The 27,634-nt window shown below is 31.6% G+C and overlaps 3 protein-coding genes and 1 long non-coding RNA gene across 5 annotated transcripts; 3 read left to right on the forward strand and 1 right to left on the reverse strand.

Annotated features, from left to right (window-relative positions):
- The first annotated feature begins 1,825 nt into the window (after positions 1-1,825).
- Positions 1,826-4,970, forward strand: LOC105954480 (AT-hook motif nuclear-localized protein 1). 2 transcript variants are annotated; one of them, XM_088817717.1, is made up of 5 exons: positions 1,826-2,761; positions 3,460-3,527; positions 3,606-3,737; positions 3,910-4,071; positions 4,381-4,970. In XM_088817717.1, the coding sequence occupies exons 1-5, from the start codon at positions 2,287-2,289 to the stop codon at positions 4,612-4,614; spliced, it is 1,071 nt and encodes a 356-aa protein (XP_088673843.1). In that variant the 5' UTR covers positions 1,826-2,286; the 3' UTR covers positions 4,615-4,970. The 2 variants fall into 2 exon arrangements, with proteins under 2 accessions (XP_088673843.1, XP_088673844.1); XM_088817718.1 differs by having other exon boundaries at positions 1,851-2,749.
- Positions 4,971-10,793: 5,823 nt separating this feature from the next.
- LOC105954479 (uncharacterized) lies at positions 10,794-11,512 on the forward strand. The gene has a single exon (XM_012978148.2). The coding sequence runs from the start codon at positions 10,802-10,804 to the stop codon at positions 11,300-11,302; it is 501 nt and encodes a 166-aa protein (XP_012833602.2). The 5' UTR covers positions 10,794-10,801; the 3' UTR covers positions 11,303-11,512.
- A 6,738-nt stretch (positions 11,513-18,250) lies between these two features.
- On the forward strand, positions 18,251-19,073 carry LOC105954478 (3'-5' exonuclease). The gene has a single exon (XM_012978147.2). The coding sequence runs from the start codon at positions 18,307-18,309 to the stop codon at positions 18,994-18,996; it is 690 nt and encodes a 229-aa protein (XP_012833601.2). The 5' UTR covers positions 18,251-18,306; the 3' UTR covers positions 18,997-19,073.
- Positions 19,074-19,495: 422 nt separating this feature from the next.
- LOC148770689 (uncharacterized) lies at positions 19,496-20,032 on the reverse strand. Its single transcript, XR_016031279.1, has 3 exons — positions 19,972-20,032; positions 19,729-19,922; positions 19,496-19,645 (listed from the first exon to the last, which is right to left on the reverse strand). It is a non-coding gene; the product is annotated as an uncharacterized LOC148770689 (long non-coding RNA).
- Between the last annotated feature and the right edge of the window lie 7,602 nt (positions 20,033-27,634).

Consider the following 27,634-nt stretch of genomic DNA (forward strand, 5'->3'; position numbering starts at 1 on the left):
TCGTTTATTTTTATGTTTTCAGATTTATTTCTATAATTTTTTGCATTTGTTGGCGCGCGGAACTGTGGGTGGTTATTAGCGGCGGCTAGGGTTTTGGTAGGGGGGGGGGGGGGGGGGGGGGGGAGTCACTCTCTGTTTGATTTAAAATTTGTAGCATTTCCCAACAATAACCTCTCTCTCTATCTCTCGATCTCATAGTGTTTGTTGATTTTTGAGTGTTTTGGTTTCTTCAAATTTTGTTGATTTGCACTAAAATATATATATATTTTTTGGATTTTGCAATTGCAACTTAATGAAAGCCATTGATCCTCTCTTTGAAGGTGTCAAAAATTCGGTTGAAGTTACATCTGCTTAAAGTTACAATGTTCAATAGACTGTATACATTACTATACATTACTGCACATATAGTAACATGTAGTTACATATGCATATATTTGTGTATTTTCGATTTATATTTTATTGGTTTTGAGGTGATTTATATAATAAAAATATTGAAATTTGTAATTTTTTGTTGGGGTTTATAAATTCTTTTGTATAAGCTAGTATTCGTGTGTGTATACAATTAATAGACTAAAAATATGGGGTAAAATTGATTTGAAAACAATTACAGTTACATGTAGTTATGTTCAGTACAGTAAACATAATAATTTGAAAATTGAAAAAAAAATTAATTTTTTTTAAAATAAAAAAAAATTAAAAATTTAAAAAAATTAAACATATATATATATATATATATATATATATATATATATATATATATATATATATATATATATATATATTTAACAAACACGTTTATTATTAAGAAAAAAGAAAAAAAAACAATAATAAATAAATCAGCGAAAATGATAAATGCAGGACCAGAAATGCTAAATGCAGTTTGGCCGAAAATTGCATATAAGGGTAGTATACTACTTTCGCTTCTCTAGGAGTATATCAAATAATGATTTGGGCTTATATTTATCCCTAATTTATTTTGTGGCTAGGGGTTATGTAAAATAACCCATTTTTTTAATGATAAACGAAAAAGAAAGAGCTACTTAATTTTTCTAATTCTTATTGCCTAATAATTTATGAAAATATGTGATTTTTAAATGAAAATGGCTAAACTAAAAAAAATAAAATATTTGACCAACCCTCATTAGGAGAGTTGGTACCTAGTCTTTACCAATAAGGTAAAGGTCTAGGGATCGAGTCCCCCCTCCTCTACTTTCCCTTGTAATGGACTTGAATTTACTCAAATATATATATATATATATATATATATATATATATATATATATATATATATATATATATTCATCAAATTAATTCTATAAATCATTATTACACTTTTTCACAAATCAAGGAAATTCAAATCACAGAAAAAAGTATTCAATTTGAGTTGACCTTTAATTATCATAACAAATGGGGTTATGTATTTTCAAAAATTTCCTCATCTCGACTTTTCATATTTCTTGTCAGTATTTTGCATACCCATGGTTTTATTTATTAAGGAAATTAATAAATGCTTATATATATATATTATATATATTATAAAATGTATATAATATATTTTTTTTTTTCTCTCTCTTAATATATAAATTTTCTTTTTCAAGAAAGTGATGGTTGTCTTCATGCCTTGGCAACCTAATTTCACTTTTCCCAACCACAATTACCTCTTTTTTTTTCTTTTCCTTTTCTTTTGTTTGTTTTTTAATTTTTAATTTTTAATTTAATTTTTTTTTTTTCAACCGGACTCCAACCATTTTATTAACCAAAATACATAATTTTTTTGCTTTCAAATAATTAACAATTAATGACCCCAATTATTAAATATTTTCCTATCCCCTATTTACCATTTTTTAAATGCTGCAATTTGGACAATCCGAACCAAATTATCTTTTTTTAACTCCAAAACCTCATTTTCCCCATTTTTTCTCATCAACCACCATAGCCAAACAAAAAATAAAATTAAAAATCCAATCTTTTTTCTTCCAAATCTCAGAATTTTCTCAAAAAAAATCAAATCTCTATTTCCAGAAAATCCACTTTGTTCATCCCTTCTCTTCCCTCCTCTCTGTTTTTTTTCTTTTCAAGAAATGAACAGAGGGAGCTTAGTTTCACTTTGATCTTTAATTGATAAAGCTTTGTTTAAAAAACGACGACGTTTTGAGACTTTTGCTAACTCTCTGCAAATGGGTTTTGTGTTTTTCTCCGTTTTCTTTTGATTATTTTAAGGAAACATTCTAAACTTTGTCTTAATAAAAGTTGATATAGCTACTTCTTTTCTCGAGAATTAAAATTATGGAAGGTACTAATACTTTGAGTAGCAGTGGAGTAAGAGTAGTGGCATCAGATGCTCCCTCCGAGTACCACGTGGCTCCTAGGGGCTCCTCCGCCGCCGCCGCCGCCGGCGGTGGCGCAGCGGAAAACTCAACTCCGGTCGCCGGATCAGCACCGCTGCCTCCGACCACCGTGACACCATCGTCAACCGTTTCCGCCGCCACTCCTCCGCCGTCCGCCGCCGCCGGAGTGGACGGCGGCGCCGCCGCCACCTTAAAGAAGAAGAGGGGCAGGCCGAGGAAGTACGCCCCGGATGGGTCATCGGTGGCTGCTACGCCTACGCCGCTCTCGCCGAAGCCCATCTCCTCCTCCGCGCCGCCGCCGGTTATCGACTTCTCCGCGGTGGAGAAGCGGGGAAAAGTGCGGTCTTTGGCGTCGGTTGCTAGGGTTCAATCGCCCAGAGTGGAGGCGGCTGAGAGCTTGGGTAATGGAATAGGTGATGCAAATTGCAATTTCTTCCATTATATTGTACTATGTTTTTAGTTTGATTGTTGCTGCATGCATGTTCATATAATTTGGAATCATACATACATATATATATGTATATATAGATATGTTTGTGGGTTTTTTTTTCTTTTTCTCTTGATAGAATCCGACAATCGAAATGGCTAACTTGTCGACATTTATGAACACATGAAGTTCGATTCTTGAAGTAGTGGGACCTTTGAAATGATTTGCCAACTAAAATCTTGTTGATGCAAATGTGTCGAGGTTTTAAGAGTAGTGGGGTAGGTGAGGAAAAAAACGGAATCTTGAAATAATGGAATTGAATTTTTTTATTTTTTCGTTTTCGGGATTGGTGGTTTGAAGTACTCTGATGTTCACCTTCTTCGATTACTTGGTTGAAGGGACAAATATGGAATTGTATTGCTTTCTTGCGGAGTGAGTCATGTTTTTTTGTAAGAGTTTTTTTATTGTTACTTCGGACAAGTGAAATCTCGTTTCTTTTCAGTTTCCATGGTGGTAAACACAAACACTTACGTAGCGTTGTCTTTCTTAAATTAATTTATCTTGATCTTTAACGATAATTTGTGTCGATGGCTCACGTATTATAGCAACTCGAGTTATGTTGGTTGTTTTGTTTAATATGGTATGAACAAATTGATTGCTAATAGCATATTTTTCGATTTGTAGGTGATTCGGTTTCGTGCTCTGTTGGTGCTAGTTTTACCCCTCATATAATCACGGTCAATGCCGGGGAGGTAAATTGATCGTAAATTGTTAATATAATTAAGTTAATTAACGGCATTAATAATTTCTACTTTTGTTAATTACTATAGGATGTCACTATGAAAGTTATATCTTTCTCACAACAAGGTCCTCGAGCAATATGTATTCTATCAGCTAACGGTGTAATTTCAAGCGTAACTCTTCGTCAGCCCGATTCTTCGGGTGGTACACTGACGTACGAGGTACTAAATTCAAATTAAATTTTCATTTAAACATCAATTCACTCATTAACATTGTCGATTTGTGATACATGAGATTCGAGGGCTAAAAAATATTGTGACGTTTATTCCTTAAAAATTATTATAGGTGTGAAATTGATTTGATATTTTATTTTTATTTAATATTTTTGTGCAGGGTCGATTTGAGATAGTCTCGTTAACGGGATCATTCATGCCTTCGGAGACAGGAGGAATGAGAAACAGATCCGGTGGTATGAGTGTTTCTTTGGCTAGTCCCGACGGGCGGGTCGTTGGCGGTGGAGTCGCCGGATTATTAGTTGCCGCCAGTCCCGTGCAGGTACAATTTAATTCTCTCTTTTAAATCATATTAAATTAACTAATTAGATGGATATAATTCAATTTGTTCTTTGATCTATAAAGCAAATGAGTTTATTGCATTTAATATTACCAATGTTATTTTAGTACACAAATTTAAACATTATAAACTCACAGGGGAGGTAATAGTAATTATGAAAGGTTGAGGGGGCACTCTGTAATTACCTAATTTTAAAGGGGTCTGACTGTAATTACCAAGTTTCAGTGTGTTGATGAATTTGTGTAAATAAATAATACTTTGTTCGATTTTGTTTTTACTACAATGAATTAGATTGTGATTGGAAGTTTTCTGGCGGGGCACGAACACGAGCAGAAAACGAAGAAACAAAAAACGGAGTCAATGGCGATTATACCTACGCCTGCTATTCCTATATCAAGTGCAGTGACGGAAGATGCGTATAATTACCATACTACCCCTTCTTTCCGAGGAGATAGCTGGTCCTCAATTCCTCAAGACTCGAGGAATAATAAACCAACCGACATAAACGTAACTTTACCCGGATAATTTACATCAAGACCCTCCGATTATGCAAAAACACTTCTTAAACCCACCGATCGTATTATTGGGCATCAAATTCCAAAATATATGGATCATCGGATATTTGATTCATCATAGTTCTTTCATCTTTGCGCGAAAAAAGTAGCACCCGGAGCCGATTTATGGCGATGTTTGTGTAGTAACATAGTGCGCTAGTTCGGCCCTTTTTTTTGAAATTTATTTAAAAAAAATATATATGTATTGTGTCTTAGAACTATTTAGATTGTACAATTTATTACCCTTTCAAGTTGAACTTATTGCATTGTAATTTTTGTTCTTGATGATGATTATTGGAGGGGAAGAAAGATGATTGTTGGAGTTTATTGCTGTTAAAACATATTTGGGACTTTTGAGATTTGTTGACAAGATTCTAATTCAAACTAGTTACAAAAGTTGAAAAGTTGAAGCTCGTAGTTAAATGTTATTATTTTAGTAAATTAGTAGCACTCTTTCTTGTGTATAATCTTTTAGATGGCGACTACAAAGAAAATTGACATTGACATTTTGATCGTTGACCACCACTGATTGTTGTTGACCGACAGTGGGGAAGCTAGTGTAGGGCCAGGGGTGGCCACTGCCCCGCTCAAATTTAATTTTTTTTTACTACTATATATGTATTTACACATATAATTTATTATCTTTGTATTGTAGTTCTATAATTTTTAACAATTTAGTTTTATTTACAAAAATAAAATTAATTATTTTTAATCGTAGAGAACAACGAAAAATAATATATGAGTCTAACAAGTTCGATAAGGAAGTTACGAATTGTGACTTTGATCCGGGACAAGTCCACTCTCAATTGAAAAAATCCACTACATTTTATACCTCATATTTATTTAGAGGGTGTTCGGCTAAGCTTATTTTAAACAGCTGATAAGCTGTTACGTCTGATAAGATGTTTTAAGAGCTGATAAGCTGTTACATCTTATTTTTAGGATTAATTTTAGAGTGTTTGGATAATAAGCTTATTTCTTATTTTTACTCATTATAAGATCTTAAATAAAAAGGTGGGGTAGAGGTACTTATTTAAAAAGATCTTATTTGCTCTCCAACAGCTTATTTTTAAAAAAATTAAGATATTTTTTAAAAAAATTACCAAACAATTTGGAAGAGCTTATAAACTCTAAAACATCTTATAAGCTCCTTTTGACATCTTGTAAGTTTAGCCAAACACCCTCTTAGTCTACCAATTTTTTATTATTTAGTCCAACCAAAATTCAAATTAATTAAAAAAAGTACAATTTTTTTTTTCTTTTTCATGTCTTCTGGTTTTGTTGAAAAAAAAATCCTAAATTTTTATCCGAAGCGCTACCCCAAAACCCAAAAAGTTATACTCATCCTATAACGAAATCCTACACTGACCACGCATAGAACAATCATCATTATCATTAAATTGTACAATGTATATTCGGCCCACAGTAATAAAATCATGATTTCGCCACTGTTCACCGACATTGATATTTTAATTATTTTGCTTTTACTTTTTGCCTTTGGCCGGTAATGTTATATTAACACAACATTATTTTCTTTAGTTGTGATGACGGGTAATAATATTGTGTTAATCGATCAACCTAGTAAGAAGTAACATTACACACACACTTATAAAAGAACTCATAGTTTTCAGTCCTAGTTTGGGTTAGAAGTAGAAAATTAACACGCTCCACATGGATTTGTCAAATCTATTTTATTACTTGTTAAAGATGATATGTGCACTTGCCTACGTGGAATATCTACAACAACAACCGATTCCATAAATTTATTAAGACGGGATTACATATTACAATTGGGAGAACCATTACTTATTGTTGTCGATTCAATATCCATAAACAAACTTCTATTCTTACATAGCCCGTTCAAGAAATCATCTTTTAATGCGCTCTTAATACACTACAAGAAAAAAAATGTTATTAATGGTGACAATACAATATTGTCACAAATAACTTATTTTATTGTCACTTAATTATGTGTATTGTATGTCACTACACATAAGTGATAATCAATTTTTTACTGTCACTAAATATCATAACTGATAGCTTATTAGTGATATGTATAGTGACAATAAGTTTTGCCTATTAATGATGTGAAAATTGATGTTGTTATTCAAAATATTATTTCTTATACTGATATATATATATATATATATATATATATATATATATAATATATATATATATATATATATATATATATATATATATATATATATATATATATATATATATATATATATATATATATATATATATATATATATATATATATATATATATATATATATATATATATATATATATATATATATATATATATATATATATATATCATGATATAATGTATGTAGTGAAGCGTCACTGTAGATATCAGTCTAACCCCAACCAAGTTAGGTGGATAACTATGAAACAAATCCTTAATTACTTGCGGAGTACTAAGGACTTGTTCATATATAGTCAATGGGGATTCCAAGTTGAAATAATGTCGTTCGACGATTTTAGTATTTCAATCGGAAGTGGATGACTCAAAAAGGATATCGGGCGTATGAGTTTCAAGTGAAACATGACGGCGGATTCCACCTCCGAAGCTTAATATATTGCGGCATTCGATGATCCAAATGTAGCAGTTTGGATTTGAAATTACATTCAAATGTTGAATGTATGATTTCAATAAGTCTCATCAGAAATCCAAGCATATACTGAATCATAGTTATCTCAAAGGTAAGATAATTAATAGAGGCGAACTTTAGTTCGACAGAGTTGCCTCGATAGAGAATATTTTAGATCCCTTTACTTAGCATTTACTCAGACTGGTCCATGAAAAATATTGAAAGTCGATGGGACTTAGGTAATGAGTAGTTGACTTTAGGTTAAGTGGGAGATTGTTAGAATAGGTGACCGAAGATCCAACTAATTATTGTGTTTCCTCACGCTACTCGTAAATAATCTATTTCGAATTAATAATAAATACCCCCTTTGGTATTCTATATATTTGTCCATCGCATAAGGATAGATATAGTCCATATAGGGCTCTTTTGGTTGGTGGGATAAGGGGTGATTGACAGATTAGTCACCCCTAATCTGGTGTTTGGTGTGAATCATATAAACCCGGTATTGACACAAGACCTGGTATCCGATCACCCAAATGAGTGATAACTTATCCCACCCAATAGATGTGATTAAATTATCCAATGGGGACAATGCTAATGAAAATACAAAAAAGCCCCCCAAATAAAGCCTCATCACATGCATCCAAATTACAATTTTCAAAAAACATATATTAAAAAAACTATTTTTTACATTAGGTCATATTTTTATTTTTTTACATTACAAAGCTGCTAAAGTCAGATTTTTATTTTTTACATCAAGTCAAAAAAAATTATTTTCAAAAACTATAGAAATAAAAAAAATATAGATTTTTATCCCAAAGCCTAGAATAATAGAATTATTGTAATTACAAATTACAATAATTATTGATAAGGGCCCGGGTGCATCATAAATTGAGATTGTTTTTTTAAACGTTTTTGTGAGTCAATGAAATTAATTTGACCAAGGGTTGTTTTGTAAATTCAAGAATAATCAATCATAATAATTATAACCAAACATCAATTTAAGTTATTCAGTATTATAATAATCCCTCATACCAAATGTGATTTTTTTCCTACTAAATAGTGGTGAGTAGTGCAATAATCAATAATCAATCATGTGTTTGTAATCCCATCCTACCAACCAAAAGAGCCCATAGTTACTTAATTATTATAAATAGATCTAGTAGAATCATGAGATTATTATAAGTATATATAATAAATGTTAAACGTAGTTCCTAGTCAATGGGTTAGGCCACTACTGAGGATTGGATATCAGCCTTTCCCATTCGAGACTAGCATTTAGTATATGTATAATGCGTCTCGTCAGTCAACGGTGTTGCACATCGGCATACATAAATTAATGAGTGCTCATAAGTTTATGAGGTCACTGAACTCCCCCAATCTAGAGATCTCTAAGTGATTCCCAATAATCAAATAGAGATTTCTATGATATAGTTGTACATCATTAATCCTTAAGACCGAGACATCACCGTGACTTCACTAGAGGACAAGCTGTATCGTGACCTGTCCTTGAGTCCCACCGATGACCGCTCCAAGGGTTAGTGTTCGTGCAGTCCGAAATCTAGTGGGAGGTCTGTGCATTGTAGTTGGGGATTCGATCGCTTGATCAGTGATGCATATCACGTGTGTTCTTGCGATTTATAATCCACGAAGTCTGTGGCCACAGCTAAACGTGTCGTGATTAGAGAAATATGTTTCTCTAAGTCAAATAGCTTACAGCACTTTTCAGCTCATCATTCGGCTTCACTTTAATTGCTGACTCAGATAAAATGTCCACTTGGCATGTACACGTGGATTGAGGTGTTTTAATATGTGTTTTTGTTATAAATTGTAGTCGTATTATAATTTTGTAGTTGATTGTTGAAATATGTATACGTAGTTGATTACAATTTAGTAATTGTAGTTGATAATTGTAATTTGTAATTGTTTACGATATGGTAAATCTGTCAGGAAAAAAAAGACAAATTTATTAAAAAAATGAATTATTAAAAAATAATTTATTAAAAATAAATGTATTAAAAAGAAAAACTGAAAAAAAGAAAAAAGATAGAAAATAGAATAATATATAGGTAGTGGATAAGAGGGGTGATAATTTTGAATAATGTAAGGATAAAAGGGAGTTATGAAAATTTAGGGGAGTCTCTCTAATGCAAATACTAAAGTGGGCTTGTTCTATTAAAACAAATATTGAAAGGAGTCTCACTGATAGACCCAAAGTTTAGTCTTCGGAATTTGATTTGGGAGGCAAAGTTTACGAGATTTGATTTTGAAGAGAAATTTTGAGGGATTTGATTTTGTTTGATTAATGTTATTTTTGCTACAAATTGTACTTTAAAAATATAGAATTTATAACCTGAATGTATTTCTGTAGAATCCAATATCTAATTAAGCATATATAGCTAATAGCCCCTTCATTTAAATATAAAGAAGTAAATGGGGTATGTGCTTCCTATGGTATCACCGTATCGGTTAATATGTGGGCATTTACTGAATTTAATACTTAATGAAGGGTGTAAAGTGTAATTAGATTTGATTTAAAGGAATGCATTCCTTTAAATAAAAAAAATGTTAGGAAAAAAAAATCTTCTGAGTGACAACACCTATTTTGCACATAGTTAGATAAAAAAATGTTGTCACTATACTTGTCACTAACGGGGTGACGCTAATGCTCTATAATGACAATAAATAAGGAATAAGTGACAACAAAAAGAGCTATTAGTGTACATTAAGTGACAACTTTTGCATTTGTCACACAATTGGGGTGTCGCTAATGCAACTTTTTCTTATAGTGATGGTGGTTTTGAGTTTTGACTTTTGAGTTGAATCAATTTGTTACCAAAATCATGAATTAAAGGATGTTTATGCAATTTTTCAAATTTGAAAGGATATAAATGTAACTTACTAGATGTCCCATAGTGGAGAACGGTGTAATTTCCATAATAAATCTATGATGTAATGTAATGAAGTTATCAATTAGGTCATTAACTACTCTGTATCAGTACGTACGTTAGTGTGAGTACTAGAAATTAGTATTAGTTTAGAAAAGAAAAAAATAAAAGAGACATCAATAGGAGAAGTTACAGGGCAAAACATTATCGCAACAAGATTGCTTGTGCATGAAGGTACAATAAAATCAATAAATTCTGCACGCAATTGACATATATATATTAGTATATTATTGCCGCGTCTAACATATTTATTTTGCGTAAAATATATAAATGGAAATGAATTTCCAAGTTGACAATTACAAGACATGCATGCTGGGAAATTTCATTTCCTGGTGTTAGAATTTGTGAAGCCAATTAATTAAGATAATATAATAATATATACATAGACTTTGTCGTCTAATGATATATCCCAATAATATACTCTTTGAATCAAATTTCCAGGAAATTCTCACCAAACTATAAGCTATAAATTGTCAAAATAACTATTAGAAAAATGACAAGTCCAAGAAAAAATATAATGACAAGTTCACCTTTACCTTATAGTGAAAAATTACACACATCCATGTGGGTGTGTGAATGAAAAGTAGACTTCACCGTGTAAAGAATGTATTTAGCCGTGATATTTGTGTTTTTCGTAACCCTTTTTATAGTTTTATGTTTTTCAATTTCATCATATGGCAACCTTAATGGGTTTTTCTGTAGTCGGACTTTCGTATTTTCGGTGTGCAACACCATTATCTGCGCTATACTCGTCGAAAGCGGCAATAAATCAGCAGAAGATTTGGATGGGCTGATGACGCTTCTTGGTTTTCGGGTTTATGAAGAGGGAGAAGATGAAGAAGAAGAAGAAAATGAAGAAATAGCAGATGGATGGATTGACGATGATGACGACGATAATGATGATGACGACGCTGATGACGACGATGACGATGATGATGATTCGTATGATGGCTCAGATGGTTATGATTCAGACATAGAGTTGAGTAGCGATGAAGATGACGATGATTCTGATTCTGATAATTTGGAGTGCAGAATAGAAGTGTTCATTGCTAAGATGAGCAAGATGTGGAGGGAAGAGTTAATGATGGAGAAATCTACAAATTAAGCAAGCAAACTAAATGAATCGTTGATCGATAATCATGTAAAAATACTTTTCTTTTTGTTTTTTTCCGTTTGAAATTCCCTTCTTTTATATGGGGTAATTATGGTGCTAATTTTGCTTCTTTACCAGAAAAGAAATGTCCCGTTTTTGTTATGGACAGATTCTGATGTACTTTCTCATTTTGAAGATAAATGAAATGGTTGTGAGCCTGTACATATGTAGATTCTAGTGTAACTTGTTGGTGCCTATTTACGCCCGATCGGGTGTGAAATAGCCTCCTAGCTATTTCACCAACAAACTGGTTGCCAATGCAGATTATTCGCGATCAGTTTTGACCCGATTGTCTGTTTTTTAGGGGTAATATCTATGAGCTCCTGAAAGGAAACCTAATTTGAACCAAATGACAAGTCGAAATTCAATCTTTATATTAAATCATTAATTTGAAATAATATATGAGCCACATCTATAACTTTTTTTTTATCCCTATCTTACCCTTATACCATAAATCCTATAAACTGCATATATTCACGTTTCTCTTTTCTTCTTCAATCTTCTGTCTCCCACTTTTTCTAGTTCCTACTCTCTCTCACTGTCGTTTTTGTTTTCTCTGTCTCTGCTCCTTTTCTCTTTCTCTCTCCTTCTTTCTCTATCTCTATTTCTCTCTTGCATCTATGTGCTTCAGATCTCTCGTAGTTAGGGATGGAGTGTCTTGTTGAATCGAAGTTGGAGGTACGTACTCGTCGTAGGATGAGTTTTTCAGATCAGATCTTGATGGAGGGGGCGGTGGTTTTGGCCACTGGGGCGGTGGTGGATCTATGGTTTCATATTAAATGAGTGTGAATGACTACCAGTCTCTATGATTACTATGGGTTTTGGTGGCAACTAGGGTAAAAATGGGAGCTAGGATTTTAAGATTATGTGATTATAGATGACTGTGTGTGACCACGAGTTACTAGGTTTCCTATGGATGTCTATAGATTACTACGACCGAATTGTTTTTCTAAAAAAAATCACAATTTTCAACATTATGTAGACAAAAATGAAAAAAAAAGATTTTTATAATACTGAAAAAAGACTTTAATGAAAAAAAACATGTTCAACGTAAAGAAAAATAATAACAAAGATATTAGATGGACAAATGAAAATATTAAATGCAGAAAAAAAAACTGATAAATATAGTTTAGATATTACTTGATATTTGCATTTGTAGGATTACGATTGGTAATAGTAATAGTATTAGTATTAGTATTAGTATTAATGTTAGTATTAGTATTGGTAAGAGTATCGGTATTGGTATTAGTATCGGTATCGATATTAGTATCAGTATTAGTATCAGTATCAATATTAGCATTAGCATTAGCATTATCATTAGTATTAGTAAACTTTTTTTCAATTTTAGAACAACTTTTTTCATTCCAACTTCCAAAATTTTCCGACTTTTTTGGAATGGAATATTATATAGAAAAATGAATTTTCTGATTTTCCATCCGATTTAATTTTCAGTTTTTTTTCAAAACGAGTATGATTTTTTTTCCTGAAAAAATCGCACCTATAAATAATATATATTATAATTTTTTTTTGTTTTCTGAAACAATAATTTGATTTAAGTTTTGTTTTAGGATTTTAACGTATTGAATTGGTGTTAAAAGTTTTATTGGATATGTGGTTCACTTTTTATTTTTTTTGAACTGAAATTTAGTAGTTATTAGTTTCACTTTTATCGAGATGGATGTTCTTATTTTTGGAAAATTCTGAAACTTTCTTCCGCTAAGTTTTGAAATTTTAAAACTTATGTGATTTCCGAAATCTTCCCAAAATTTTGAAATTCGAATTAGAATTGATTTCATACTTACGAAAAGTTGTGGAAATTTTCCGAAAAGGCTAATTTCGATCCAACTTTCACCTCTGAATATTAGTATCCGTATTCTTATCAATATTACTATTAATATTATTGTTAGTGTTAGTATTAGTGTTAGTATCAGTATTAGTATTAGTATTAGTATTAGTATTAGTATTAGTATTAGTATTAATATTAGTATTAGCATTAATATTAATATTAGTATTAGTATTAGCATTTGCATTAACATTAGTATTAGTACTAGTAAATGTTTTTCAATTTTGGAACAACTTTTTTCATTCTGACTTCCGAAATTCCGATTTTTTAAATTTTCCGACTTTTTTGGATTGGAATTGGAATTATATAAATATATGAATTTTCCGATTTTCGATCTGGTTTAATAATTGAAATTAATTCAAAACGAGTATGATTTTCCCCCCCGAAAAAATTCCCTATAAATAATATATATTATATAATACTTATGATAAGTTTTTTTCTTCTTTCTGAAACAGTAATTTGATTTAAGTTTTGTTTAAGGATTTTGATATGTTGAATTGTTGTTAACAGTTTTATTGGATATGTGGTTTACTTTTTTTTTTTTAAATTGAAATTTGATAGTTATTAGTTTTACTTTTATCGACATGGATGTTCTTATTTTTGGAAAATTCTGAAACTTTCAGAAATTTCTGCTAAGTTTTAAAATTTTAAAACTTATGTGATTTCCGGTATCTTTCCGATATTATGAAAGTACTTCCGAAAATTTTTGAATTTTTTTTTCGAAAAGGCTAATTCCGATTTGATCGATCAAACTTTCACCCGTAAATATTAGTATCCATATTGATATCATTAATATGAATATTAGTATTAATGTTAGTGTTAGTATTAGTATTTGTACTAGTATTAGTATTAGTAGGATTACGATTAGTGCCCGCATGGGTGTAGCTCAACTCGTTGCGGAGATGCTAAGTTGGTACAAGATCCTAGGATCGAATTCTGGCAGTCGCAGTGTGGGGATTTCAATTTCAATGAGGGTTGGTTCCTTGTGGGCACCAGGTCGGGGTCCGCTATCTAAACGGGCCGTTAAGTTACCATGATTTACAATCCTCCATCAAATACTTGTCGGGCCAAGGGATGGGGGCCCTGGGGGCGAGGGATTTCGCCTTTGGTACAAGGATTGCGATTAGTGAGTAGTAATAGTATTAGGATTATGATTAGTATTATAACTTGGATTAAGATTAGCATCAAGATTTGAATTATTATTATTATTAGTTTTAGTATTATTATTGGTATTAGTATTAGTAATACGTGGTATTGTTTCTTTCATGTTCAACACATGGTTATGTGAAGGTAGTGGCGTATACATCTCATCTCTTTTGCAATATTTATAAGTTGTGTTGTAATTTGAATAATGTGTATCGTTGATTGAACGTCGTTAGTGATAAACTTGGAAGTTATTTGAATCTCTTTTGTGTCACTTCTCTGTTACCGTGTTTGTTGTTAAGTCAGTTATTGTGCATAAGATTCACATGGTGTATTAGATTGCATTCCATGTGATAGAGTTATACCATATGTTTCAAATGAGTTATACCATATGTTTCAAATGATTTCACTTAATTTTCATGCCGCGTTTTGCGCGCTTCGCATTTTCTTCTTTGTAATATTTAATTGAATTTCATATGTTACAACTTTGAATTAAGAGATAAAGGTTTTTTTTTTTTTTTTTTCGTATCATTTTGTTGTACTTGAATTGGAGTTGTTATAAAAAGATAATCGTTTATATATTATTATTTTCTCATTTTGAAACTGACCTCCTCGAAACTTACGAGTGAAGTACGTCAATAAAAAAAACTTGTTCCAAAATCGTAAAAAAAAAAAATCGGATTGTAAAAGGCGAAATTTGAAAGTCCCTTATTTTCAGTTACTTATAATATAAAATATATAATATTATGGATGGATATTACAAGTGTAATTTTCGAAAAATAATTGAAAATTTTGGAAATTAAAATCGGAGTGAAATCAAAACTTAGTGTGTCATCTTCTCCCAGATTTTTTCATCAATAATCCAAAATAAGTTATACCTTTTTCACTAAAATGTCTTAATTATTATGAGTATTATATAATAAATTGTTATAGAAATAAGTAAAATTTGATTTAATATCACACAATTTGATAAATTAAAAAAAATATCGATACTCAATATTTATTTTTAGGGTGAATGGCAAAAAGGCCTATCACATGGGATTTAAATGAATCTTGGTCCACAAAAAAAAAAAAAAAACAGTCTATCAATTAAAACCATCCCCATGTTTTTAGTCTAAAATACCCTCTATAATATAAATCTTATCAATTCCATCCATTATGCTCTAACTTCCTTAATATTACACATTTGACCCCGGATTTAATAAATATATCACATTAACCCCAATTTTTTTTCAGAAACTAATTTTTTTTCTGAATTTATTTCTCGGGCCAGATTCCAGCGTTAACCACCGTTGACCGTCGGTCTCCGACGTTGACTAAATAAAGAAAACATTCATGTATATTTCAAAATTACCCCCAACCATTTATACGCAATTCTTAATTGTATCCTCAATTTAATTAATTTTGACAACAAAAATCCAATTCAGACTTATTTTTTTCGAAAACATTTTTTTTTCAAAAAAAAAAAAAATTTCGCCGCCGGATTCCGACGTTGACTTTCCGATTTTTTTTTTTTGGTCTGTTTTTTTCGCCGTTGGATTCCGACGTTGACTTTTTCGATTTTTTTTTACATCCGCCGCTAAACGTTGACCGTAATTGTGCTATCACTGACAGTAAGTTAACGTAATTATATTGTAAATGACAGTACATTAACGTAATTGTACTGCCGTTGACAATACATTTATTTAATTGCTCTGTCGTTGACAGTAAATTAACGTAATATTATTATTTATTTTTTTGTTATTTTTTTTTTAATTTTGTTTGATTTGTTGACAAGTCAACGTAATTATATTATTGTCGTTGACAGTAACATAAATGTAAACACAATAGTATTACTGTCAACCACATCAATATTTTTTTTTTTTGGATTTTCTGTTTTGTTTCAGTCATTCACGGAGTAACGTAAAAATAATACTGTCTATTATTGTAATATTACCGTTAACACAATAACATTACTGTGATTGACGGTAATATTACTGTTGTTATAGTAATATTGCTGGCAAGATCTTGCTGTTGCCAAGCAAGAAAAGCAAGATTTGATTCAGGCATTCCATCGAGCACTTGGGGTGGAGAACATGACCCATCAACATGACTAAATAAGTTCTGACTACGAAGATTAGGAATGAGCTGAGCTCTCCATAAAAGGTAGTTTTCATGGGTTAATTTAATGGTGAGAATGCTAGAAGGTGGGGGCTGAGGAAGATGAGGGAGGATTGACCATAGGAGTAGACGGAGAGGGATCTGCCATTAAAGCAAGACGTGAGTCTTATGTAGCTCTACATGTTGAATCTGTAATCATACTCAAAGGTGTAGAAGATAGATATGGATATGAAAACCAAACAAAGAAGAAAAGCACATCCATTTTTATTTATGTTAATTTCACTATGTAAACTGTACATATTTAAATATAGATAAAAGGATAAAATTTGTATGCAAGAAAACAAGAAGTCAGGACACGTGTCTGCCTATATATTCCCTTGCATATTTGTTGTGATCTCTTGTGGTGAGCTGGCAGTAGGTTTAGTTTCTAGGGGAGAAAGATTATTGCTAGTAGCTGTCAACCACATCAATATTATTATTTTGTTTGAGTTTTTTTATTTGTTTGAGTTATTTATGGAGTAACATGATAATATTACTGATTATTATTGTAATATATATTACTGTAGTTGACGGTAATATTACTGTTGTTATAGTAATATTACTGTCACTCGCAGTAATATTCATTCTTTTGTCTTTTTACTATGTTTACATTTGTTGAACGATCAACATAGTAATATTACTCTATTATACAATAATAATGAATTTTGTTGTGTTAATATTACTGTGCTAGAGATTAATATAGCAATATTATTGTGCTAAATTGTAGTATATTTAATTTTACTGTGCTTAAAAGTAATATAGTTAATATTACTGTCACTCACATCAATATTGTTGTTTAAATGAAAAAAAAACAGATGTTACAGAAAGAAAGAAAGAAAAAAAAAACAAAAAACTCAACGCCGGAAACCGATTGCGGAAAAAAAAAAAAGTCAAAGCCGGAGACCGGCGGTCAACGGCGGTGAAGGACGAAATTGTCCATAAAAATATGTTCTGGGTTAAAATTGAATAATTTGTTAAATTTGGGGTTAAAATGAGGTTAAATTAAATTAAGGATGAAATTGGAGCATATTAAAGTATGAGGGGTTATTTTAGTATTTCACAAAAATCTGGACCATGTGTCATGTGTGGACTTATTTGTAAATGAGTTTTTTGTCTGGATCTCTTTATGAATAATTACCCATTGATGGACTTATTTGTAATCACCGGTATAATAAATTGTTATAGAAGTAAAATTTTGATTAAATATCAGACAAATAAAAAAAAAAAATCGATAATCAATATTTTTTTATTTTCTTAGTTTCAGCACATATCTACTGAGTAAGAAGAAAAAACCATATAGTAAATAAATTTTATTATGTTAATTCTTTTATAATATATATAAAAAAACATCCTTTTATACTCAACCTTAAAATATTAGTAATAAAAAAATATCTAGGTATTTTATTTGTACACAAATTCATTGTTAATCTGTCAAATATTACTTAATAAAAAAATATCTAGGTATTTTACTTAATAAATTTTCGTATGTTAATCTGTCAAATATTAATTAATAAGTTTTTAGGAATTTTATTTGTACACAAATTCATTGTTAAAGTGTCAAATACTCTTCGATTATTATTTGTTATCTTTTATTTGGTAATAAGCTGTACCATGAGATATTTTCCCTTTTTTTTAAAGTTTTTTAATTCCAAATTATACTTGAACTCAACTTCTTTTTACTTAATTAATAGATTAGAACTAGGTTTCCTTTTGAATAATTTCCCGTCCTTATATATAGCTGCTACCCACATCTCTTCTCTTCAAAACTTCAAACATCAATTTTCATACTTCGATCTGAATATTCATCAATTTCTCTATTATTTTATCTCCCATGGCCATGTCTACAACTCAAGCTCGCCGAAATCTTTTCTCGGTCCCTTTTTACAACGAATGCATCCACGTAACAGTAACAAAAGAGGCCCGACAAGTACATGAATGGATTCTTTCGATATGCAGTATTCACATCGATTTCCCGAAGAATCTTTTAATAGGTCTTGATACCGAGTGGCTGCCAAATCTAAACTCAGGCGAAAACCACCCTATCGCTATACTCCAACTCAGCATCGGCAACCGGTGCCTCGTCTTTCAACTTCTTCACGCAGACTTTATTCCGGTTTCGCTCCACGCCTTTTTAGCCGATCCTCGCCACACGTTTTGTGGGGTCGGTATCAAAGATGACGTGGACAAATTATACGATCATCACAAATTACGCGTGGGAAAAATCGCGGATCTGAACGATCTTGCAAGACTGGCGACGATCAACAGCCAAAGTGGAAACGGAGGGTACAAATACATGGGATTGAAGAAGATGGCGTATGCGGTTCTTGGAAAGAAGATGGAGAAGCCATTGAACGTGACGCTCAGTAAGTGGGACGCTGTGGAACTCGATCGTGAGCAAATTGAATATGCAGCCATTGATGCGGTAGTTTCTTACCAACTTGGTTATACACTGTGCTCGCCGATTTATCGTCCGCAGCCAGGCTTTATCGTAGTTGGACGACCTGGATTGTTATTAGTTTAGGGGACAATTTTGGATGTTCTTCACGTGTATATTATATATTTTTTCTCTTTCGTTGCTAATTGCTAAATAAGAAAAGGGATATATCGAATTTATGTTGTTGTTTACATTTTTTTATCAATGGTCAAGTTTAAAAATTCAGTTTATTTTAAGGCTTGCAGGCACATGAAAAATTAATTCGACATACCAGATTAAGAGTTGTTTCCTACTTAAAAAATAATATATATATATATATTTGATTAGTTATAAAGAAGTAAAGAACTAGAAGAAGTAAAAAATATCAGATGACTAATGATAAAGAAAGAAAATTATTTGTTCAATTCTGAATTTATGATGATAGCAGGATCTAAGATGGAGGGAAGAGTTAATGATGGATAAATATACAAATTAAGCAAACTAAATGAATTGTTGATCTACAAATTAATGAATTGTAACTAAAAATACTTTTCTTTTTGTTTTTTCGTTTCGAAATTCCCTCCTTTGTTATGGGGTAATTGTGGTGCTAATTTGCATGTTTAATAGAAAAGAGCTGTCCTACTTCTATGATGGACAGATTCTAACGTATTTTCTCATTTCTTAGATAAATAATGGGATTATGATCCAATCTTACTTGGAATAGTGGATACTACTACTTCACCCATCTGAAGTCGATCTGCAAAAACAATGAAGAATAAATCGAAAAACAAATTTAAACGATCGGAGAGATGAAGGAAAGTGGAAGGGGAAGATTCACACAGAGAATGGTGGTTTTTCCGGCATTGTCAAGGCCAAGGACTAAGATTCGAAAACAGGCGCGTGAAAACAATTTCCGGCATTCCCTCCTCTCTTTCTCCGGTCAAAGAATTTCACGAAATCTAACTCTGTACAGAACAAATTTCAAAAAACCCTAGATCGGATCGGAGCAGAGAAACAACTCCCTCTTATCTTCCCTGCGGATGAATGAAACCCAAATTACCATCAAAACTAGGGCAAAATTACCGTCGGAAAAGTGGAGGGGGCCGCCCGCCTGAGAGGAAACCGGTGAAATCAATAGGATAAAGAAATAAAATTATTTGTTCAATTGTGAAATTATGATGATGGCAGGATCTAAGATAGGAAGGAAGAGTTAATGATGGAGAAATCTACAAATTAAGCAAGCAAACTAAATGAATTTTTTATCTATAATCATGTAATTAAAAATACCTTTTTTTTCCTTTCGAATTCCCTCCTTTTTTATGGGGTAATTGTCGTGCTAATTTGCATGTTTAATAGAAAAGAGCCGTCCTAATGTATTTTCTCATTTCTTAGATAAATGAAATGTCTGTACACATGTACATATGGAGATTGTAGTGTAACTTGTAACTTTCAAAAACACGTGTTATTAATTTCTCGTATGTTACTCGAATCACCAATACGAGCTTTTTTCGATTTGAATTATCCGCAGAATGCCTTAAGATAGGATCGTCGTTGGTCCTTCGGTCACGCTTTGGACATCGCCACCGGGATCGCATTGTACAACCAAAGAAGAGGTAGCTAAGTTTCTCGTTGTATTATACAGAAGAATGAAACTTTATTTTATCTAGTTCGATATTTGTTTTTTTATTTCTTCAGATCTATCCATCACCACCACCGTCGCAGCCTCTCTTACTCTCGCTTTCGTTCACCGCCGCCACCGCCGTTTTCGTGAACTCCCCTCCCTCTCTTTTGTTATATTTCTCTCTCTATTTGTGTATTTTTCGATTTTTTTCCCTTCAGATCTAAACTAGGAGCAGTAACATGCTATAGTCATATTCGACATGACTATAGTCATATTCGATTTTTTTTTCTCCAGATCTGAACTAGCAGTAGTACTATGACTATAGTCATATTCGAATATGCCTACTGTTTGAATATGACTGTAGTCATATTCAAATATGTTCCATATTTTCGTTTCAAGTTAACTTGCAATAACATTCAAATTGTGATTTTTTGTGTGGATGTTTTTCGTAAACAATGGGCAATCTTCTTTTTTTATATATATAATTTAGTAAACATGACTCTACTATAATCGGAATTTATAAATTGAAAATATAAAAAACTGCAATATAAAAGAAAAAATATGACTACATCGATATAGTCATATTCACCCATAGTCATATTCGGCAAAGTAAATAAATTGAGAAAAAAAAATTCAATTTTTTGTTTAAAAAAAATTAAAAAAATATTCTGTTATATACGTAAGAGAGGGAGAATACACCAGTAACCCTACACGTTATTTCATGTTACTGCTACACGTTAGGTTCAATTTTTTTTTTTGCTAGCGAAATAATAAAAAATAAGAAATAAAAAAAGCGAATAAATCGGAAATAATAAAAAATAAAAAAAAAAATATTCAATTTCTTTATTTATTTTTGATTTGGTAGCATATTTTTAGTAATTTGGAAGCAGATTTTTAGGAAATTAAATTGTTGTTATGAAAAGAGAAAAAAAGGAATAATTGAGACAAATTATGCTAATTGACAGAAGGGTATTATTGAGAATACAGTTTTAGGGGATTATCACAAAGAAATATTTAATGAGTGGACATATCACCATTTATTAGCTATATGAGGGGCTTATTGCTAATGACTCCTTATAATATTAATTATCCTATTATTTAATATTAAAAAAAATTTGGTATATTTCCTGGAAGGACATATTACAAATAAGCCCATCAGTGGGTACTTATTCATAAAGAGATCAAGACAATAATCTCCTTTACCAATAAGTCCACACATGGTCCAGATTTTTGAAAAGGACTAAAATAACCCCTCATACTTTAATATGCTCCAATTTCATCCTTAACTTAATTTATTAACTTCAATTTGACCCCAAATTTCACAATTTTTTCAATTTTGACCCAAAAAAAAAATTTTCACAAATTTTTTTTTTCAAAAATTTTTTTTTCCCGCCGGATTCCGGCGTTGACTTTTTATTTTTGTATTTATTTATTTTTTTTTCTTTCTTCCGGATTTTTTTTCCAGATTCCGGCGTTGACCGGCGGTCAACGCCGTTGACTTTTTTTTTTTATTTTTTTTCTTTCTTCCGGATTTTTTTTCCGGATTCCGGCGTTGACTTTATATTCTTTTTTTTTTTTTTTTTTTTTTTTTTTTTTTTTTTTCTGTAACTTTTTTTTCCCGTTTAAATTAAACAACAATATTGTTGTGAATGACAGTAATATTAACTATATTACTGTTAAACACAGTAAAATTAACTAAACTATAGTTTAACACAGTGATATTGCTATATTAATCTCTAGCACATTAATATTAACACAACAAAACTCATTATTATTGTATAATAAAGTAATATTACTATGTTGTCCGTTCAACAAATGTAAACATAATAAACAAAAACCAAAAGAATTAATATTACAGTGAGTGAGAGTAATATTACTATAGCAACAATAATATTACTATAGCAACAGTAATATTACAATAGTAGACAGTAATATTATTACGTTACTCCGTGAATAACTCAAACAAACAAAAAATCCAAACAAAATAATAATATTGATGTGGTTGACAGGAATATTACTATAACAACAGTAAAATTACCGTCAACCACAATAATATTATTGTGTTTACAGTAATATTACAATAATAGACAGTAATATTAATACGTTACTCCGTGAATAACTCAAACAAAACAAAAACCCCAAAAAAATAATAATATTGATGTTGTTGACAGTAATATTATTGTGTTTATAGTTATTTTACTGTCAACGACAGTAATATAATTACGTTGACTTGTCAACAAATCAAAAAAAATAATAAATAAATAATAATAAATAAAAAATAATAATATTGCATTAATTTACTGTCAACGGCAGCACAATTACATAAATGTAATGTCAACGGCAGTACAATTACGTTAATTAAATATCATTGACAGTATAATTACGTTAATTTACTGTCAGTGACAACACAATTACGGTCAACGTTTAGCGGCGGACGTAGAAAAACAAAACAATCCAAACAAAAAAAAAAAAAAAAATTAAAAAAACACTGAAAAAAATCAACGCCGGAGACCGCCGGAAACTGGCGAAAAAATCCGGAAGAAAAGAAAAGAAAAAAAAAGAAAAAAGCAAAAAAAAAAAAAAAAAGTCAACGCCGGAGACCGGCGTTGACTTCAACGTTGGAAACCGGCGAAAAAATCCGGAAGAAAGTAAAAAAATTGAAAAGTCAACGCCGGAATCCGGCGGCAAAAAAAAGTTTTTGAAAAAAAAAAGTTTTGGGTCAAAATTTAATAATTTGTGAAATTTGGGGTCAAATTGAGATTAAATTAAGTTAAGGATGAAATTGGAGCATATTAAATTATACTCCAAAAAAAAGTCAAAATTGAATTTTTGTGGTTAAAATTGGACTTTTATGAACAAAATTGATAAATTGGGGTTACAATTAAGAATTGGGTATAAATGGTTGAGGGTAATATTGGGATATACATGAATGTTTCCTTTAGTTATAATAAATATTAAAGAGATGGGCTTATTGGTGAAAGAGATATGTCGCCTAAACCTAGAATAATAAACATGCTTGGTTGGGGACTTTTGGATAAAAATCCCTTCCTGGAAATTGAGTTGGCTTTGTAAGTTATAGATGCGACCTTGGGTTAGTTTTAATTCCTCGATGATGAGTTTGTACTTGTATGGGTTACTGATTTTTTATTCTTATTTTTTATTAAACTAGTAACCATTCCCGTGCGTTGCACGGGATAGCATTCCAAAACAAAAGAAAATTATAATTGAAATGCATTGCTCTATAAATGCATGAATTTGTTTAAGAAAAACATAAATTAATTAATACATGTAAAAACCAACTTTAAATTTCTTACCTTGATGATTTTATTTGTTTAGAAAATATATGAAAAAATTGAAGCATCCATAATACAATTTATACTAAAATATAGATGTTATAATTAGATGCACGACGGATTTATCTGTCTAAGCTCTCAGTCGTTTATATGGAAATGCATTTTTTAAATTCTGGAAAAATAAAGAAATTACAAAATTTCGGTTTAAAAAATTACATGTTTGCATTATTATTATAATGTACTTTCTATCAATCTATAGACATTTTCGTTTTTGCACAGATAAATACTTGAACTATATTTATCTAGAAAATTCATATTTGGAATTCTGCAAAAATATTAAATTATTGAGTTTACAAATATGTTTCTACTTTCCACCTTATTTTCAAGTGTATTTTCTTTTATTTTGTAGTGATATTGAAATATTTTACACACAAAATGTTCTAGACGTCTTCTTAATAATATTATTTCGTGTCAAACGATGTAAAAAATTATTGCTCAAAAGAAAATAAAAGACGAACTTGTGTACGTTCATGTAACCATGTTGACAATAGTGTACTCATTCGAACCAAAATCTGTCAAAATTTATGTTAAACCTTTTGCTGACATTAAATTTAACTAATGTAGAAGCACCAAATAAAAAACGTGTATACAATAAGATGTCGTATCATAAAGGAGAAAAAATGAAACATATTATATACAAACTGTTGTGATACATTACACTGGTTATACATACATTTAAAAAGGCAAAAAAAGACAGATACAGACACGGTACACATATTATATACAAACTTGCAAAATATTATATGCGTACTGTACTACATACAAATTTGAAAAATATTATACACATTATATACAGACTTGCAAATTGGGAGAGTAACTACCAATCTTATGATGGATGAGGATGTTAATCCATTCTTCATTCAATCAGATAATTTGTGTATTAATCGACATATTAAACATCTTCTCGTCACAATTTTTCTCTGAAAAATAACCACAAACCTATAAAATAAAGGAACTCCATAACATTAAACATTAAGTGTGGTAAAATAAATTCAATTGAAATAGTGAGTACTCCTATCAATTATGCAAGTTAAGGTTCTTCTTAGTGTTTCTCTCTTTGTCATTCATCTTCGTCCGAGAATAACGAAAAATGACCAAGTTCTCCAAAAGTGATTGTCCAATCGATAATAAGTATAGAACGGAAATGAAAAAACATAGAACCTCAGGTAGCTTATTATCATAATAAAGAGAAGGAAAAAACATATTTTTTTCCTAATTCGGAAAATTGAGTTTCTTGATCAGTCTGAGAGTTTGTAGTATATATGAGGCACTTGGGAATCATATAATTGGAACTAAAACAATTCAACAATATATGTAAGAAAGCAAACACAGTTCCAAAACATCAATCTTTCTACAATATATGAAATTCACCAAAAGCAATAGAGATATACAGTAAAACCTCGATAAATTAATACTCAATAAATTAATAACCTCGATTAAATAATAGTTTTTCTCGGTCCCGAATCGGTGAAAATGTGTTAAATTATTAACTCAAAATTTAATAATTCGCTAAATTCGTTGAATTTTCCTAGTCCCGACTGTATTAATTTACAGAGGTTTAACTGTAAAGTCATCCTTAACCTCTGTTTACCTGAATACGGAATTGCTTCAGGAGCTCTCTTTTAACCTCTGATGTTTGCTGGTACAAATTTTGTACTGCAATATTTTTTGAATATTTAGAACTCGTGAAAAAAACAATTCAGCTCAATGCTAAGAAGGCATGCTATTTTCTACAGTCATCAATAACCTCTTATTAAACCGTCTAGAAAATTATTTCCGGAGCCGTTCTTAATCGTTGTTGTTTGATCATACACAAATTTGGCTGTAAAGGAATTAAGAATATGGAACTTTGGGGGTGTGTTTCCCTAAACACACCATTGATTAATTTAATGAATCGTAAATCGTAAATAAATCAGAACATTAGAGTGAAAAGGTAAGAAAATAACACACAAAACATAGGCATATTGCAATTATTTGTTCAATACTCACGAATTATATTGGGCGAAAGAAACGAAGAAACCGGAATAACTGGAATTGCATCAAACGATGTTTCAATTGTACCTTGCATAAGAAAGAGGAGAATGGCAGATCAAATCGTCATCATTCTGGAGGTTCTTTTATGTTCTGTGAAGACGTAAGTTTATCGCTGCCGACTGATGCCAAACCTTTGTCGTCCAAAGAGAAATGTTAAAACCTTTTGGAGAAGAAATCTTGTTCTCTTATTAAACGTAAAGCCCCTTTATATAGGAGTTACAAGGAATCCAAATCATATAGGATTCTATGTTACCATGCAAAACAAACTACCTAAAATACAATAATAATAATAAACGTAAATACATATAACTTATATATGTATCTCAATACTCCCCCTCAAGTTGGCGCATAAAGATTGTGAATGCCCGACTTGCGAAGAAATTGATCGAATTGTGGTTTACCAAGTCCCTTGGTCAGAATGTCGGCGAGCTGCTCATGCGTCCGTACATGGGACGTAGCAATATTACCTCGTTTTATTTCATTTCGAACGAAATGGCAATCAATCTCAATATGTTTCGTTCGTTCATGAAAAACAGGATTTGCGGCGATGTGCAAAGCTGCTTGGCTATCACAATACAGACGCATTGGTTTTTCATGTGCGATCCCGAGAAAACGCAAAAGTCCTTTCAACCACTTCAGCTCACAGCATGTAGTTGCCATTGAACGATACTCGGCCTCTGCCGATGATCGAGACACAGTATGTTGCTTTTTCGTTTTCCAAGTGATAGGCGATCCTCCCAACATCACAATATAACCAGTTAACGAACGTCGTGTTATCGGGCAACTCCCCCAATCCGAATCGCAGTACGCATACAGTCGCAAGTCACTGTCGGAACGCAACAACACACCTTGGCCAGGCTGTCCTTTTAAATAACGAACTACTCGCATCGCAGCTTCCCAGTGATCTACCTTCGGATTCTGCATAAATTGTGCCAATATATGCACCGAATAACTAAGTTCGGGCCTAGTTATCGTCAAGTAGATTAGCCGACCAATCAAACGCCGGTAACGTTCTGGATCCTCCATAAGTGGGTGTTCTGACAAAGCGAGTCGATGATTTTGTTCAATCGGAACAGACGCTGGCTTGGCCCCTAACAAACCCGTCTCAGCCACAATGTCCAACGCATATTTCCGCTGGCATAGGAAAATTCCATCTAACCCGCGACTCACTTCAATGCCAAGAAAGTATTTTAGTACACCAAGGTCTTTCATATGAAAGCACCGTCCAAGATAATTCTTGAGACGAGTCACAGCCGTAGAATCATTTCCTGCAACAACTAGATCATCAACATAAACCAGTACGCTTAAGCGAATAAATCCCTTGTCATAAGTAAAAAGAGAATAATCCGATAATGATTGAGAGAAGCCATAGAGCTTAAGTGCTGTTGTCAACTTCGTAAACCAACATCTCGGAGCCTGCCTTAAACCATATAGCGATTTTTGCAATTTGCACACCTTCGTCTGATCAGCGGAAGCAAAACCGGGTGGCAATTTCATATAAACCTCTTCGCTCAAATCGCCATGCAAGAATGCGTTATTCACATCCATTTGGTGAAGCTCCCACTTCTTTGCTGCAACCACGGCCAAAAATGTTCTCAACGTTACCATTTTTGCTACCGGTGCAAATGTCTCCTTGTAGTCTATGCCTTCCCGTTGATTATTTCCCAGTACGACCAAACGAGCTTTGTACCGCTCAATACTGCCGTCAGACTTGTACTTGATTTTGTAGACCCATTTG

The sequence above is a fragment of the Erythranthe guttata genome, chromosome 5 (genome assembly GCF_056151865.1).
Source record: "Erythranthe guttata isolate IM_541 chromosome 5, IM_541, whole genome shotgun sequence".
Lineage (NCBI taxonomy): Eukaryota > Viridiplantae > Streptophyta > Magnoliopsida > Lamiales > Phrymaceae > Erythranthe > Erythranthe guttata.

Coding starts and splice junctions, on each gene's coding strand:
- LOC105954478 (XM_012978147.2), top strand. CDS start 18,307: ATGGCCATGTCTACAACTCAAGCTCGCCGAAATCTTTTCTCGGTCCCT.
- LOC105954479 (XM_012978148.2), top strand. CDS start 10,802: ATGTATTTAGCCGTGATATTTGTGTTTTTCGTAACCCTTTTTATAGTT.
- LOC105954480 (XM_088817717.1), top strand. CDS start 2,287: ATGGAAGGTACTAATACTTTGAGTAGCAGTGGAGTAAGAGTAGTGGCA. Junction 2,762..3,459: donor GAGCTTGGGTAATGGAATAG/GTGATGCAAATT, acceptor TTCGATTTGTAG/GTGATTCGGTTTCGTGCTCT. Junction 3,528..3,605: donor TCACGGTCAATGCCGGGGAG/GTAAATTGATCG, acceptor TAATTACTATAG/GATGTCACTATGAAAGTTAT.